Below are 16,764 nucleotides of genomic sequence, written 5' to 3'. Positions count from 1 at the left end.
GCTGGAAGGGCTGCAGACAGTGTCTTCAATCTTGTTTCTTCTGCTTATTGCATTCCTCGCCTGGTACAGACTAGACTTGGAATTACATCTTCAGCCCTTTCTTAGCATTGTCCACCATTTGGCAACCTGTTCATTAACACATAGCCTACCATACCTTTCCAGTTACTCACCACTCATTCGTCCGTGCATTCCAAATATCACAAAGAAATCTTCATTTTGTTATACTTAATAATAAGCCTAATTCATAATAGCAAACTTAAAATCTCTACATCTGAGCTGAGGTCCCTCCATCCTTAGACTTTCACAAAAGTCATGGTGAGCATTGATCCCTCAGCAACCTTTATCTAGTTTTCTCTTACAGCATCAGTACCTTTATAAACGTCACAACTTTGGAAGAAAAGACCAGTACAGACAAACCCAGTGCATCTGGCCCCTTATATTCAAACTGTTAAAAAGCAGTTAAATCATATTATCAGAGTCAAAACAAGCACAAAAGGGTTTCCCACTTCCTGAAGCCTGCCTACAAATGGAGATTTGAGGATAAGGGACTGTAGGTGCCTGTACATGAGTGTGGAGGCTGCTCCAACGTGTTGTAATTACAGCGCATCAGAGCAGATTCAATTAATCGTGTGGCAATTACCATTCTCCAGCAGCCTCCCATGTCTCATGTATCCATGTCCCTGCACTTCAAAATGTTGGTGAGGGCACTTGAACTAAAGATTGTTAAACAAGCTTTAGTTCAAGCACCTCCACCCCCATTTAGAAGTGTGGGGACACTGCTACATGAGATGCTGCCACACTTTAATTAGAGAGGCTCTTGGAGCTGCTGTAATTAAAGTGCCACCCCCAGAGCACATGTAAAAGTGCCCACACTTCCCAGTAATCCAACCATGCATCCCACTGGAGACATGCAAATAAGCATCTAAGAGAGGCTGTCATACAGAGCACAGATTCACTAACAGGGTTACACTTGCATTTATATCCCATTTCATCTGGCCTCTTTTAGAATATGAAACTAATGTGGTTTAATAAGTCCCAGTGAAGAATATTACAATTAAGGCTGGATGACATGGGGTTTCTTTTGTTTAAAATTGGGGGGGGGGAGGCACATTTTTTTTCAAAATTTCTCATGACAATCTTTCATTTTCTAAGAATAGAAAAGAATCATTTTTGAAAAATATTTATATTAAAAATGTTGGTTGCCCAAAATGTTTTATTAAACTTTTTGACTGAAATCCAAATTGAAAACTGAATACTGATTTCATAGACATTAGGGCTGGAAGGGACCTCGGAAGATCATCGAGTTCAGCCCCCTGCCCGAAGGGCAGGAAGTCAGCTGGGGTCATAGGATCCCAGCAAGATAAGCATCCAATTTTCTCTTGAAGGTGTTCAATGCAGGTGCTTGAACCACCACTGATGGCAGGCTGTTTCAGACCTTGGGGGCTTGGACAATAAAGAAATTCTTCCTTATGTCCAGCCTGAAATGATCTTGCAGTAGTTTATAACCATTCAACCTCGTCATCCCTTGGGGCGCTCTGGTAAACAAACTTTCCCCCATATACTGGTGAACACCCCTAATAAACTTATAGGTGACCATCAGGTTGCCCCTGAGCCTGTGCTTTTCCAGGCTAAAGAGCCCCATGGCTCTCAGCCTGTCATCATAAGGTCTGTTTTCCTGACCTCTGATCATGCACGTGGCTCTTCTCTGGACTCTCTCAAGCTTCTCCACATCCTTTTTGAATTGCATGATGGGGGTATACCATCACATATAGAACAAGGAATGTTTTTCTTTAGTTAAAAAGAAACTAGGTGATTTAGTAATATTGCAGGGCCTCAGGCTATATTATTCAGTTTGAGATCAAAGCAAAACAAATATAACTTTATTGGAATATGCATTTATTAGGTCTAAAAAACAAGCTAGGCAAAAATAATCAAAAGATGTTGTTTCAGTACTCCTACAGTCATTAAAATGAAATGGGCAGCTCTTTTTTCAGACTCATAAAACAAATTCTAGCCTCCTTGAACACATTGACAGTCCATCCAATACTTCACTTAAAGTTTTTCCATACCTGAATTAATGGTTTTAGCCAGTGTTAAAGATAGTTTGTAGGGTTGTGAAATAGGAGCTACAATACCAGGAGCCGCTAATAGACAGCTGAATTGCAGAAGAAAGGCTAGCTTAAGTAGTGGAAAATCAAGACCAGTAAAAAGGAGAGAGGGCCATTAACACCTATGGAATGAAGAGCTTAGAAGGAAAGATTATAAGGAGCCATGAATTCACCTGACTTCCCCTCTGGTGCTTGAATGGAAATGCTGCTGCCACTGTCAGGCAGTTGGTTTTAACCTCTGAATGGCCTAGGAATCAAATGGCGGGGGGTGGGGCAGGGGAATGCAACTGCACTGATACATACTCTTCTCCCCTGCCTCCCTCCCAGGATCCACCCCTGGTTATGACCCTCTGTATTTTTTTTGTTAGTTTCATTAATTTTATGGGAAAACTATTTCCTTGGAAATGGTTTTGATTCCTGTGAGGTTATATTATTATTATTATTATTTTTAATCAATAATAAGAAGCCAGGCAGGAATGGGACTGGGAAAAGTGCTAGAAAGAATTTCTGTGGTGGAGCAGAGTGAGACAATCTGGTTGTCTGCACCACATCACTGAAGTATCCCAGCCAGGCCATCCCCAAACACACTGCCTCCTTGTCCAGCCCTTGCCCTTCTCCCCTGCCCATGCACTCTAACCCCAAAATTACACTGGTGAGGTCACTCCAGAGTCCTTCCTAAACTTCTCTTAGCTGTGGCAGAAACCAATGTCTTGCAAATGGCTGCAGAGAGAACCCCTGGATAGCATCCCTTTACTGCTGTACTTCTGGGTTTGGAGCATGTCTGTGGATGGGGCATCCTCAGGAACATCCCAGCAGGGACACTGCTTGCTACAGATATGCCCAGAATGGCTTTTGGGTAAAGCTGTTTTCCTCACTCATGCTAATAAAAGTCCTTATTCAATACTAGAAGAAAGCAGCCTTGTGATTCTTTACTGCTGTCACATGATGGTTTCATTTCATTGATGAATTGTCCTCCCCTTTCTATGAACATATGCAAGTAGATGAGAAGGTTTTATTAGCGGTTTGTGATGCAAGAGGGCATTTAAGCCATATACATTTCCCCCTGGCTTAGTTATTTTTGTAACACTGGATTTATGTTGGGCAGTTTTTACCTGCAGACTTTGAACTCCTTACACAGACTACTTTTCTAGTACTTGGCATATCGATTGGTTTTCCCACTTGTACACTCCCCCATAAATTGCTTGGTTGGAAATGGCAAGTGAATCAAATTGCAGATGAATGAAGAACTCAGAGCACTACATTTGCCAACTGTCAGGAGGTGAATTAAGCTATAAAAGTCTGATATTGTTCTCTTCAAATACAATACAGTACAGTAGATAATGGAGTCAAATACTAAAGCTAAGAAAATACTTGGTGGAGGAGGGGAGGAAAGCAGAGGAAGTGGTTATGCATATTCATTTGAATTCCAAATGAAATGTGGAGCTGACATGTTCATGACCCTATTATGTTCACTTTCCATGAACATGCATGCATTTGAGCTCAATTAGTGAGAATACTTGTGAAAATTGAATGTGAAGCTTGACTGCTCAAATACTCACTGAGAGCAAAATAAAGGTATTTAATTCAGTTGAACTTCATCATTTGCATTGTGTTATTTAGCTAAATGTGCTATCAAATCAGGGAACAGAAACAATGCCACATGACTTACATAACCCAAACAGCACTAACTGCCAATTTTAATGGTCTGTAATGAACTATTCACCAACAGTCTACAAACCAAGAATTAGTGACTGAAGACATTTGTGAAAATGTCACCACCTGTTCACAGAAATCTTGGGCACTATTTGGCAACTTCTTGTTCACAAAAATAAAGGCACTATTTGGCAACAAAATTATTTATTATGAATTATCAATTTACTTCTGTGTAATAGAGTTGCTGAAATTTAAAGGGGCTGGATACTTTCAGGCACTGTAATACTGACTGGTATTTGAACTGGCTGAACAATAGGAAAAATATAGTGAACATTCTCCCGTTTTTTATCAACATGTTAGTGAAATAGTTCACTGAAATCGGCTTGTTGGCATCAGGTGTTAGCTACAGTCGCCAGGCCCATACTTAGCCAGGTATTTAAATACATCCCTTTCTTAAAGTGCCTTTGAAGATTCATGACTTAGGGATATTCAAGGTACCCTCCTAAACTGAGATCCCATGGAAGAAGTCCCCCTTGTTCCCATATTGGATTGTATCACTAAATACCTACATTGTGGGTTTGGGGGTTGCACCTACTTTCCCCTGAAGCATCACATATTGGTCACCCATATACTCAGTGCATATGTAATCTGGTTCAAACTGGCAAATACCCTGCTTCCCAAATTACATTTCCAGAATTATACACACGTGCATCTTCTTTTGCTGTGAACAACAGAACATGATGCCTTGGAGAGGTTACCACATGTCCCTGCTTCCCTGGTGTTAAAGAAAATCTTAGTAGAGGCACTGTTGTGAAGTTAATTGGATTTTTGTAAGAAGGCTCGAATTCTTCCTTTTGCTTTGGGTCAGGGGCAAGGCAGAGGGAGCTTTGAATGAACAGGCTTGCTGACATGGCACGGATTACTGCAAATGAGGGTGCAGGGTTGATTCATTTGAACTTTTGAAGCCCTTGACTTACATTACAGCTTGACTTTAATGGCCATCCCACTGATATACTAATTAATTTTTATATATTTGGTCAGGAAACACTTGTTTATTTCATGTTTGTACAAATATTTTCCCAGGTCTCTGGACAGGGATAGCTATGGAGAAAGCAATTGGGGCAATTGGCTTGGGGTGTTTTGATGAGTATATTATTGTACCAAACCCCACAACCCCAGGCACTGACACAGGGATCCAGCAAGGGAAATTCCCACTTTTATATAGGCAATTTTGGGGATTAGGGTCACAAGCCAATGGGCTAAGGAGAGGGGGACAGACATAGGTAAATAAACCTAAATATTAAGTTACATACTCTTAGGATCTGGGCAACAGGAAGTAAACAGTGGCAATGTGGTGAAACCATGCAAGAACCACTAACCAGTAGAAAACACTAACACCGTTTAGTCTCCCCTCCTAGGGCACCACTCCAAAAGGGATGAGAGTCAGAAATTAAAAATGAACATGCCAGAAAATGCAGCAATGAAATATAACTCATCACAAGCTTAATACAGGCCCAACTAATAACAAGTGCTGAGGGACTATGTGCATTGTATCCAGCTGCAGCCTTATTCCAGCTCATACCCTTGAATTGGTAGCATCAAACCTCAACCTAGTCAGAGCTCCAGTATAGCAGCTGAACTTGTGAGAGTCCCAAAAATCCCATGAACCATTCAGATCAGTTTGTGTCTATGGGCCCAGTTCAGGTTTCATGGGGGCAAGACCACACATGTGTGGGGTATGCCAGGGTGGAGTGGGGACATGTAGGGGGAAAGGGGTCAGTCTGCCAGAGAAGCAAAGATGTCCTGAGGGGTATAGGTTGTCCTGCGGTCTTCTTACTCCCCAGCATCTCTGCAATAGCCTGTATCAGTCTTCCTGGCACTGAAGCCAGCTCCTGGTAGCTATGGAATAGAACTGGTTTGGATTTGGGCTGGAGATGGCCCCAAAATGCAAGGTCTAGGTTTAGAACCCAACTTTCCCCAAGCTCAGGCCACAAACCATATCCCATCATGAGTCCAGCTCGGGCTCAGCAACTGATCAGCCAAAGCCACCAGGCTTGGATCAGAACACAACCCTCTCCGGTGTCAGAGGGAGTCTGGATCCAGGGGCAATGAAGCTACAGTTTTCCTCCTAGGTTTCTTGGGAGCCCTTAATGATTTATAGCTCTGTAGTAAGAGGAAAAACTATCCTGTGTAGTTACAGTCAAGGGATGTCAGTGTCTTGAAATCTGGCAATTAAATGAAAAACAAATAAAAGTTGTTCCTGGTCTGCCCTTTGTGCCTGAGTCCCTGCTAATGGTTGAAGGTTTAAATCACTTTCTTAGCTAGCTGCCTTCTCATCTAGTTGCCACTGGGACTTTTGTCAGAAGCTGGGACGGCTCCGTCATTGGACCATGTGCAGGCTCAGCTGGCAGTGCTCATCCTCTTGGTGCCTGTGTCAGCAAAAGACTTGGTGCACTGGGGGCAGGAACCCAGGACTTAAAGCAGCCAACACTGTTTTGACACTGAAGTGCATCTGTATTGGCACTGCTTATGGCTAGCTGGCTGAGGACTTATGTCATTCCAGGAAGAGGTTTTGTGACTGAAAGGCTAGGTTTGGTCAGCATGGGTGCATCCAGACAAGTGCACACGTGCAGTTTGCAGCACTGCAGACCTGTCTGTGATGCCACAAACTGCACGTGCCAGACATGCAGGTATTCGCCATGCTGCTAATTAGCAGTGTGGTGGTTTTTTGACACCAGGAGATCCCAGTGTTAAAAAAAGAAACCCACAGCAGAAAAAAGTGGGGTGGCACACATAGTGGTAGTATGCGTCACCTGAAGCCAGAGTCTGGCTGGCCAGATCAATGCCCTGGCTGGTGGCCAGGCTTTGTGTGCCTGGATTGCTGCCGCTGGAGCCCTGGGAGGTCCCCAGGTCCCCAGGTAAAGCTGCTGGGGCCAGCCCTGGTGCTGGTCCTAGCCTCCTCCACCCCACCTGGAGCAACTTGCTGCATGTCAGAGCATGCGTACACAGGTATTCCCTGGGGACAAGTAGCAGCAGCACAACTGTGCCACTGGTATTTGTCCTTGGGGAAACACACGTGCACGCTCATCCAAATGTGCCCCATATGTTAAATGTGTGTGGATACCTAGAAACCTATGATGAAAAAAGACAACTTCTGCCATTAATACTTTGCCATGCACAACAGGCAGTATTTTTGCAATGTTTTCCTCCTGTGTTATGCAGTATATAGCAATAAATGAGCCTTGCTCCTCTCGCACTAGAAGGTAAACATCAAGCATTGCATCCAGCAAATGTTCAATGGTTATTGCTAATCCCATTCTGTGCCATCTTTTTCCTTTGAGCAATTTCACTGCCTAGGATCAAATGCACAATTGCCTCAGAGTAAAACACTAAATAATAACTCAATCAGGTACCCAAGCTGATTGTGCAAGGTGTCTCCCTGGGTGGGGCTTTAATCTTAGCTCAAACCTAAACCAAGAAAGCATCTGTACAAAACTGTGTGTGACCTGGGAGAGAACTCCTGCACAAGATGGCCAAATACCCTGTCCCATCCGACTGAAGTGAAAAAGAAAAGGAGGTTTTCTGTCCTGGGTTGGTGTGAAATTTCCAGTGAGTAAAGTTTAAAAAAAGAGTAAACTTCAAATAGACAGAGGCACAGCGGTGCTGATGAAACCAACTCACAGAAAAACCCCACCAAATTGTCCTCATATTAAAGATTCTACTGCTGCTTTGATTTGAGAAAAAAACATCCCCCGCCTCCTGTTTCTTGGCAAGTAATTCCATGGATCAAAGACCCGTTTCACATATGTTCCTCTATTAATGAGGTGCTCAGAGTATAATTACTCATACCTTTTTCTTCTGTTAACAGCTGAGAGGAAACGTTCTCTAGGCAAAGACTACCATCCCCTTTGTCTGAAGTGTTACCACTGCAAACGGCAGCTCAGCCCTGGCCAGCACGCAGAGGTAGGAAATAAAGTCTCTCTCCATCTGCCTGCCTCCATGAGTTAGTTACTTCAGCCCCTCAACAATCTGCCTCCTGATCCTGTTTCAAAGGGGTGGCTTGCTCTGGATTCAATTAAAGGCTGCATGCAACAGAAGTTTTTTCAATGTGGTAAATGGGGAAATAAGAGTTGAAAGAAAGTGGACAGAGGCTGTAAACAGCAGACACGTTCGAACTATTACCATGCTAGGCTCCAACCATTGCTTACTAAAAATACCCTGCTTGCAACAGCGATAAAGATGAACCATTGTGTGTCTGTCACACTCTAGTGCTAGGCAGAGAAGGGGGTGGGTATGCTGATGACAGCAATAGATTAGGTTGTACATGTGACTGTACACTCTCCTTGAACCAGTCAGGGATTTTTGATTAGATGTTTTTTACACCTTAAAATGCTGATTTGTTCAGTCTGTAACTATTTTAATGAACGTTCATTTTGAAAAAAACAAAACTGTAAAGGGTTTTGAAATAACATTTTGAAATGAAAGATTCTGGGGGGGGTTTCTTCCTTTTTTTTGGAAGAGATTTTCACTTGGAACTTTAAAAAAAACTTGAATTCAAAATGAAGTCTTAGAAATTACTGAAACAAAAGGTTTAAAATTATCTAAAGTTCTTTTGTTCTCTCTATATATAAAGAACAAAAGAACCTATATATATATATATAGAGAGAGAGAGAGAGAGAGAGAGAGAGTTCTTCAGTTCATAAAGGTTAAAATTCTACCTTTTTGTCTTAAAGTATTGAACATTTTTCATAGAATCATAGCAAAGTAGGGCTGGAAGGGCTCTCCAAAGGTCTTCTAGTCCAAACCCCTGTCTGAGGCAGAATCATCCTTCTCTAAATCATTCCATACAAATCCTTGTCTAACCTACTTAGTAAAACTACACAATCAACCCTGACATACAGCCACAAGGCACAGCACCCTAACCTGACACAGGTAAAGAAGGGTGGCAACAGTGGCTAGTGTCTTGCTACTGCAAAGGTTGTTGAAATTTGCTTGAGAGATCCAAGACAGCAATGTCCTCCACTACAGAGGAAGGCAAAACTCTTCACAGTCTGTACCAATCTGACCATGGAGTAAAATTCCTTCCTGACTCCAGATGTGGCAGTTTGACTTTCAGTAGAGGAGCAAGACCCTCTAGCCAGGAACCTGTGTATTTTAGTCCTAGCAGGATCATTAGCACACCCCAGTCAAAATCCCCAGCCTTGGATGCAGCCAACAACCGATGCTTCTGAGGAAGGTGAACCCTCCCACACCCTACCCCCAACACTTGGCAACAGGAGGTGGAAGTGGGGGATTTCCTTTCCAGTCCCATGTGGAAACCAGCAAAGTCCAGAAACATGGGAAATAACCAAAGGCATAGCTACTCCCAGATCATCCTTGACCAGTGCGTGTCCAATCTCCACATCAGCACCTCCAGTAACGTAGATTCTACAACTTCCACAGGAAAATTAAAATTTTAAATTCCACTGCCTCACTGCACTAACAGTGAAGAAGTTTTTCCTGATCTCCAATCTAAACCTACTTTGCTGCAGCTTCAAGCCATTAGTCTGTGTACTGCTCTCTGCAGCTAAAGGTAGTGTCCCTCTTCTTTATGGCAGCCCTCCAGATATGTGAAGACTGCTATTGTGTCCCCCTCTAAGTACCTTTTTCATAAGCTGAATATGCCAATTTACTTCCACATCTTCTTGTATGGCTTGCCTCCGAGGCCCTTTATCATTTTGGTCACCTGCCTCTGGACCTTCTCTAGCTTCTCCATGTTCTTTTTAAAAAGTAGAGCCCAAAACGGCACACGTACTCTAGATGAAGTCTAACCAGTGCCAAGTAAAGAGGTACTATAACCTCTTGTGTCTTGCACCTATGCTTCTGTTGCTACAGTCCAAAACTACCTTTGCCTTTGGTGCAGCTACATTACACTGAACACTCATACTGAGTCTGTGATTCCCCAAAAATCCCAGGTATGATATTCTCCAGTAACTCCTAGATATTGAGGTGAGGCTAATCGGTCACAATTCCTCAGTTGTCTTTTTTTTTATGCCTTTTTTTAAAGAGGGGCAATATGTTGTCCCTTTTCCAGTCCTCTGGTACCTCACCTGTTTCCCATGAGTTTTTAAATATTATTGCCAAGGGCTTTGAGATTTTCTCTGCCAGTTTCTTCAGGACCCTGGGATGAAGTTCATCAGGCCCTGCTGACCTAAATTCATTCAGACCCAACAAAAGCTGTTTGGCTGTCTTTTGTCATCTCGTCCCTCACCTTGTCTGCTACCTTACCCAAATATTCCTTATGAGCTGTCTGGTTGCAACCTAATTTTTAGGGGAAGACTGATGCAAAATAGCTGTTGAACAGTTTCACCTTCTTTGCATCTTCTATTAAGAGTTTGCCCTGAATATCTAACAGTGGAGCCACAGCTTCCTTGATCTTTGTTTTCTTGCCAACATATTTACAGAACCTTTTCTTTTTGCCTTTAACATCCCTTGCTAGATGCTGATTATTTTTTAACCATTGCTTTCCTGATTTTGTCCCTGCATGTTCTTGCTGTTTCCTGATATGGATCCTTGGTGAGCTACCCATCTTTCCCTTTCCTGTATGTTTTCTTTTTGCATTCAAGGAATCCTAGAAGCTCCATTGTTTGACCACATTGGTCTCTGACCATTCTTAATGTGTTTCCATTGTGTCAAAACAGTTTCTTCTTGCTCCCTTTAGAAACTTCTAGCACCCCTGGGTATAGGGTGGCCATCATAGAGGACATTCCAGTTTTCTGCTACGCTGTCCTCTATTGATACAAAACCCGATGCCTTTATGTCCCCTATTTTTCTCTTCAAGAAAAATTCCTCAAGAGAAAAATAGAGGACATAAAGGTGTCCAGTTTCATATCAATAGAGGACAGAGGACAACCAGATTGTCCTCCATGATGGCCACCCTACCTGGGTGCCTGTATGCTTCAGTCTGTCTTTCCATGGCACTATGCCTATTCACTCCTTGAGTTGTCAGGCTCACCTTTCTTATGGATGAGCACAAACATGGCTTTTTATCCATGACCCGAGTGTATGGCACAATTTCTTGAACCAGCTGAAGTGCAGCAACAGCACAAGGCAGCCTGAGTCCCAGATCTTCAGCAGGTTGTACCTGATGCTGTCTTTGCCTGGTGCAGTGTCTCTTGTCCTGGTCTCTACCTCACTCAGTGTGAAGTCACCGATGTGGGGCATTGGGTGAGGGTTTCAGACTCGGGGTTGAAGATATCTCCAAAATAGGTGTAGGGTCTTTTGGAGGGCTAGCGTCATTCTGCCAGATCCCAACAGAGACTCAAGCAATTGGCCTGGCCTAGACTATGGACATGGATATCACTGGGGATCCAGGTTTTTCATTTCCCATTGAAAAACAAAAAAAACCCACAGATTTCCCCTTTTACCCAAGAAAAACAGATTTTTAATTTTAATGGAGAAACACACAGACTACATTTTTGCAAAGAGCTCTCTGCAGGCTGGCAGAGTTCCAGCCTGCAAGGGGCTGCGGGAGTGGGAGGAGGGTGGTCAGGCAAGGGACACCATGTATATGCATGTGGCTGCCAGGCATCTTGGACAGCAGCTCCCACAGGTAAATCTGGCAAGGAGGGGAGGGGGATTGAGGCCCCCATAGGGAGAGAGGTGCTGCATGGGGCTTGGGCCCCGGGGCTGGAATGTGAAGCCATAGGGCCCCAGAGGAGAGTGGGACAGGGGCATGGACGGCTCCTCCAGGGGGCAGGGAGAGAGGCTGGCTCACTGCCACTGTGTGCAATCCTGTGCGGGGGGGCAGAGGGGATCTATGTCCCCCAGATCTGTGTGCAGGGTGGGGGTGGGTACAGGCTACCCACTGTGGGCTCAGGCTCCCTGCCCTGCTGCCTTCCCTTGGAGTCACTGCAGTCCAGCAGGTGGGACCCGGCACGGTAGGAAAGAGCACGGCCAGGTGGGGTAGTGCCTTGCTGCTGCGAGTCCCACGTCACCCTGGAGAGGTATCCTCTGCCTGCTGGGCAGCAGTGAGGGCAGCAGCACAGGGCTATGCCCTGTGCTGCTGCAGGGTGGGCAGGGGGCACAACACCAGGGTAGCACAGAGCTCGCAGTGGCAAGAAGCTTCCCTGCCCAGCCCCACTCTGCCCTGCTGCTCTGAGTCCTGCCTGCTGGGCTGTGGAGGCCCCAGGGGAGGGTAGCAGGGAAGGGAGCCTGCAACACGTAGCCCACACCTGCCAGCCTCCACCCGCCCCCACCCTGTGCACAGATCTGGGGGGCACAGGCCCCCCATGCCCCTGCAGGACTGTATGCAGCAGTGGGGAGTTGCCCCCTACTGGAGTCTGCAGCTGCACCCACCTCCACCCCAGACTCCACTCCAGCTATGCCACCTGCAGAGGAGGGGAAGCTGGGCTCTGGGCTCTGCTATGCTGTAGCAGCCATCACCTCCCACAGGCAGCAGCCACATCTCGGGAACTGTGGACTATGGACCTGGGTCCCTGGCCCCATAGCCCTGGCAGCTGGGGCGGGGAGCCTGGATCTGTATTATCTGACCTAAAGGGGCAGGGGGAAGCTCTGATTTTTCCATGATAAAATCCCAAAATGTATAGGTATTTAGAATTTATTTTATTTTATTATAGTGATTGAGGCACTGGTAGGCTTCCAAATTTCTTTAGAACTGTAAATATATCAATAGAACATGGTATTCAATGGTTACCTACATATATATGGCACTTCATTTTAATCATGGATTTTGGAAGGTGGAGAGGGGGTTCAAGGACACCAGGATCCCTGCTGATAACCATTAGGGCTTCTATTTTGGGGGCAGGATACAATGTTTTCCCCTCTCATGAATTGCTTTGGTTTCAAGGCAAGGTGGGGGGATGGGAAGGAGGTTGGGGTTCTTTTTCTTTGTCTGGGGGGCGTGGGGGAGGAGGAGGGTTGGCTGTTTCTGAAGTGTTGGATGTACAGCTAAGAATTGTGACCAAGATGCACTGGTATTCCTGCTGGTAGTTAGAAGCCCCTCAGCTTCCTGGTTAAAGAGTCTTGTTCTTCTGCTTAGCATCAAAACTAATCCCCTAATTTAAGGCTAGGAAGGAGTTTTTCCCTTGGGTTAGATCACCTGTAGAGGTTCTGTAGGTGTTCTTGTCAACCTTTCTAACAGGGAGTGTGGTCCTTTTCCCAAGATCGTCTGAGCATATATTAACCAATTACTCTGCCATTTCAGTAGTAGGATATTGGCAATATCCTCATCTCTGTGTTTTCTTGTGGCACATTGCAAGATGCTTCTATTTCTGCAATATGCTTGTGATTGTGATGTAAGGGGCTGGAGCAAATGTTTTTTAGGACTCTGGATAAGTGACCACCTTCTGATGCAGAGGATTGGACTTGATGGCCCAAGAGGCCCCTTCTCATTCTGTGGTCCTAGGTGCCTGGCTCCTGAAGTGGAATTCATAATGCCAAGTTAGGTGCTTAAGCTCTTTGTACAGTTTCTGGGAAGCATTAGGTGCCTAGGACTGGAATGCACACTAAGCAGAAAGACCACATAAGGTAGCCAATAAGCAACACTAAAGTTGGAGTGTCTATGTTTATGCCTTGAAGCGAACACAAGTCCTCATTGAGATTCACAACTCCCAAACCCTCCTTGATTAAGGTGCCTATATCACTTTGGGTATGGTGACTGGCTTATGCTTTTCTCAGAAAAGAAGGTGGTTTATACAAACACCCCATTGGTTAAAGCACTTACTCAAAAAGGAGGAGACCTATGTTTTTTGTTTTCCTTGGTCCAAGAGCATTCAAAGGCACATCCACCACCATCCAGGAGACTGTTCTAGCCACTAGGACAGATGCAAGGGTGAGGTGGTAGAAAGCATACAGTCAACCTTACTCCAGAAAGGGAGTAATAAATATTTGAATTCTTGTACTGCAACCTGAACGTCAATAGACTTGGGCTCAACGTGGCTCAGACATGAAGTAAAGCAAAGTCTAGAGCTGAAGAGCCTTCCAGGGAAACATCTTGTCACCATTCCTCTTTCTTTTATGTGGTGGAGTTCTGGGCTTGAACATCCCATTAAACCTGCTGAGGTAAGACAAGGAACAGTCTTTTAGAAACCTGAAAACCAAACCATACGAGGAGTTATCAGTCTGTACCTATGTTATGTGCTGTATGGAGTGACTGGCTGAAAAGAAGATCCTGGAATAGAACCAAGATACCATCATAAATGCTATTTCAGGGGTGTAGGAAAACCAGGCCTTTATCATTACTAAACCTCTTTCTTTTCTTCTTCCACAGTATGACGATAAGCCGTACTGTAATCACTGCTACCTACAGCACTTTGGACCCAGAGGTAACATTCTTACTTACTCTTGGTGCAGAATACTTTAAGTAAAGGGACTGATTTTGAAGAGGAGCAAATTTGCAAGTACAAAATGTAAAGGTTGGGTTGAAGCCTTTTTGAAAACATGGCCCTAAGATTCAGTTTTTATACTAAACTATTTCAGTTCCATTAGATCTTCCTGAGATACAACAGTTTAGCTACTGTTTCTAAAGACTCTAGAATGAACACAAGGGTTGTGTTAGAAGGTGCCTGGCCTGAATGAGTACCAAGTTTGTCTCAGGCTCCCGAGTCCTCATCTAGCTTTGCAGCTATACTGTCCCTCCCATAGAGGTGTACAGTGCTTAGCACAGGAGGGCTACATTAGTAAAACATTACTAAGAACAATAAGGCCACAAAAGAGTTAAGGAAATTGCTTCACTTTGCCCATTTCCCTTTTTGTAAAATGGGTGTAAACAAACACCTAACCCAGAGAGATCTTATGGTATGTAGCCAACTCCTACAAACACTTACTCACATAAGCAAGCCTTGCTCCTGCATTTGAAAGACTGAGTCCTTCATTAGAAATGCATCACAATTATTTTCTCACACATGGTACCGATTCTCTTCTCACTTGAAATGGATTAACATCATTCTCATTTTGTTGAGAGTGGTAGACCTTCTCCTAATCTACACCAGAGCTACTAAAAGGAAGATCAGGCCTTGAGAGAGTGTTATTCAAATAACTTCTACTACTAATTATTATTACTGTTTAATCCTCAGCTCTTCCTGCCCCTGGGTGCTTTCTTGGGTATTCACACAATGTAGCATTTTAGCTGAAGGCAAAGCAACAAATACATTTCAAGGAACTGTAGATTGGCTTTCTTGGCAACAGCTGAAGGAAGCCCAAGACTCCCTTTTGTTCCTGTGCAGCACTGAGGTGAGAGATGAACCTAAAGTAGGTACCAATTCCACCTCCACTTATCAGTGCCAGCTGCTGAGTCTGCAAGGCCTGTGCCCAGCTCAAGCCATGTGAAACAGCTTATTTAACATGAGTTTTTTCACACACAGTGCTGGAGGTAGCCTTCATCAGCCTGCCAAGAAGAATTACATAATGTGACAGTTTTCAGAGAGGCAATCAGTGCTTTTTCTGTTACTTACAACCTGACATCCATCAGATGAAGCATCTTAAGCACTGTTCAGGCTGTTCTACAATTCAAACCTGTGCCTCTGGGAGGCACTTTGCATCTTTGCATGGGCTCAGAGGGAAAGGGGAGGGCAGGGGCAAGGGCTGGAAGTCAGTTCCTATTTGTAACAGCATCCTACCTGAAGGCAGCTGTGGTACCCACTGGTGGTTGCACTAGTCCTGTCCTCTGCTTTCACTTCCCAGAGTACCTGCCCTGTCCTCACTTGCCACACCAGACATTATGAAAGCTTGGGAGGCTGCGCTCAGAAATTAGAGTGAGCTTTGGGGTGCTCCACTCCGTCCTACTCAATGGGCTGCCTCGGTCTGATTTTCTTAGTTCAATTGCCTGAGTAAAGCATCTCACTTTCCCTGTCCTACCTACTTCAGGCCACCAGATCCCTGAGCCCACAGCTCAAGTTATGGAGTGTCTCAATAGCAACTGTGGCCTCCTCTTAAGTCACTCCCAAGCCTCTCAGCTTCAACACAGTCAACATAAGCTATTTAACTCTGTGTGCAACTCAGCAAAGCTCCTTTCTTTTGGGGGATTGGAGACAGACTGAGCCTCTAGCCCATGGCTCACCATGTAGTGGTGGCTGCACCCCTGCCCCTAGCCCTCCCACCTGCAGTAAGCTAGGCCACAGGAGGCATTTAAGTCCCCAAATTAAATAAGAATCCCCATACCAGTTCTCAGCACCCCTCTTCTTTCCCTCCTGCTTAGAGGCTCATTCCTCCCCACCCCTTTTAGCTACACTTCTGGATGTTGGAAGGTGTCAGTCAGGGAGAGCTGCCACTGCTGCTATTCTGGCTTTCCTGCCCCACTCCAGCCTGGGCAGCTGCAAGGGGAGTTGAGCACAGCCAAGGACAGTGGTAGGGGCAGGCAAGTCTCTCCCTCCACCTGGGCTAAACCTAGCCCCCCACAAAGCCCAGCTGGAATGGGGTAGGAGCAGTTCTGGATCCCACATCACCCCCAGGTCAGTCAGTAGGTGGTTGTGGGGGGGGAGGAAAGAGGGAAGGGAAGAGGAAAGAAGGTGCTGCTGAGTATGGAAGAAAAGGGAGTGGAGAGCAAGGAAAGTCTTACCTGGACTAGGGACCCTACTCGTACTGCTCCTGCAGTGTGGTCCAGAAGGCGAGTACAACTATACCCCTCTGGATCTACCCCTTTATGCTTCTTCTAGTCATCTGACCTGCAACTCCTTTGCAACAGGACCCAAATGTGATTAAATATCTCAATCAGTTGCCTAGCCTTCTGCTGCCTTTAGGTTGCAGGCTACAGCCCTGTAGCTCTTCAACTCTGGTGCTTGCATCTGCTGTTTCTTTTTTTTCCAGCTAGACTCCCTGCAAGCTGCAATTGTTCTGCTGGCTATGTCTCTGGAAAGTAGCAGGGGTTCTGCTGTCTTCTGTCTCTCTCTGCATCACTTAAGTAACAGGGGTTATGGGCCCCTGAGAATGGTGCAAGGGTTCTTGCAGCCCTAGGCAAATTAATGTCTGCTACCCTTCCTTGTAATGTACCTGGGACCTGGCTGAG

The 16,764-nt window shown here is 45.0% G+C and overlaps 1 protein-coding gene across 1 annotated transcript in view; it reads left to right on the top strand.

Annotated features, from left to right (window-relative positions):
* The window catches only part of LOC102568554 (cysteine-rich protein 2), a 47,518-nt gene that overhangs the window by 23,310 nt on the left and 7,444 nt on the right, over positions 1-16,764 (top strand). The window contains exons 2-3 of the mRNA XM_006270414.4: positions 7,630-7,724; positions 14,032-14,086. Of these exons, the coding sequence (XP_006270476.2) occupies positions 7,630-7,724; positions 14,032-14,086 (150 nt within the window). The remainder of the gene's footprint in view (positions 1-7,629; positions 7,725-14,031; positions 14,087-16,764) is intronic.

This window comes from Alligator mississippiensis, chromosome 3, assembly GCF_030867095.1.
Source record: "Alligator mississippiensis isolate rAllMis1 chromosome 3, rAllMis1, whole genome shotgun sequence".
Classification (NCBI taxonomy): domain Eukaryota; kingdom Metazoa; phylum Chordata; order Crocodylia; family Alligatoridae; genus Alligator; species Alligator mississippiensis.
The sequence above is the reverse complement of the archived record's forward strand: the minus strand, read 5'-3'. Positions and strand labels throughout refer to the sequence as shown.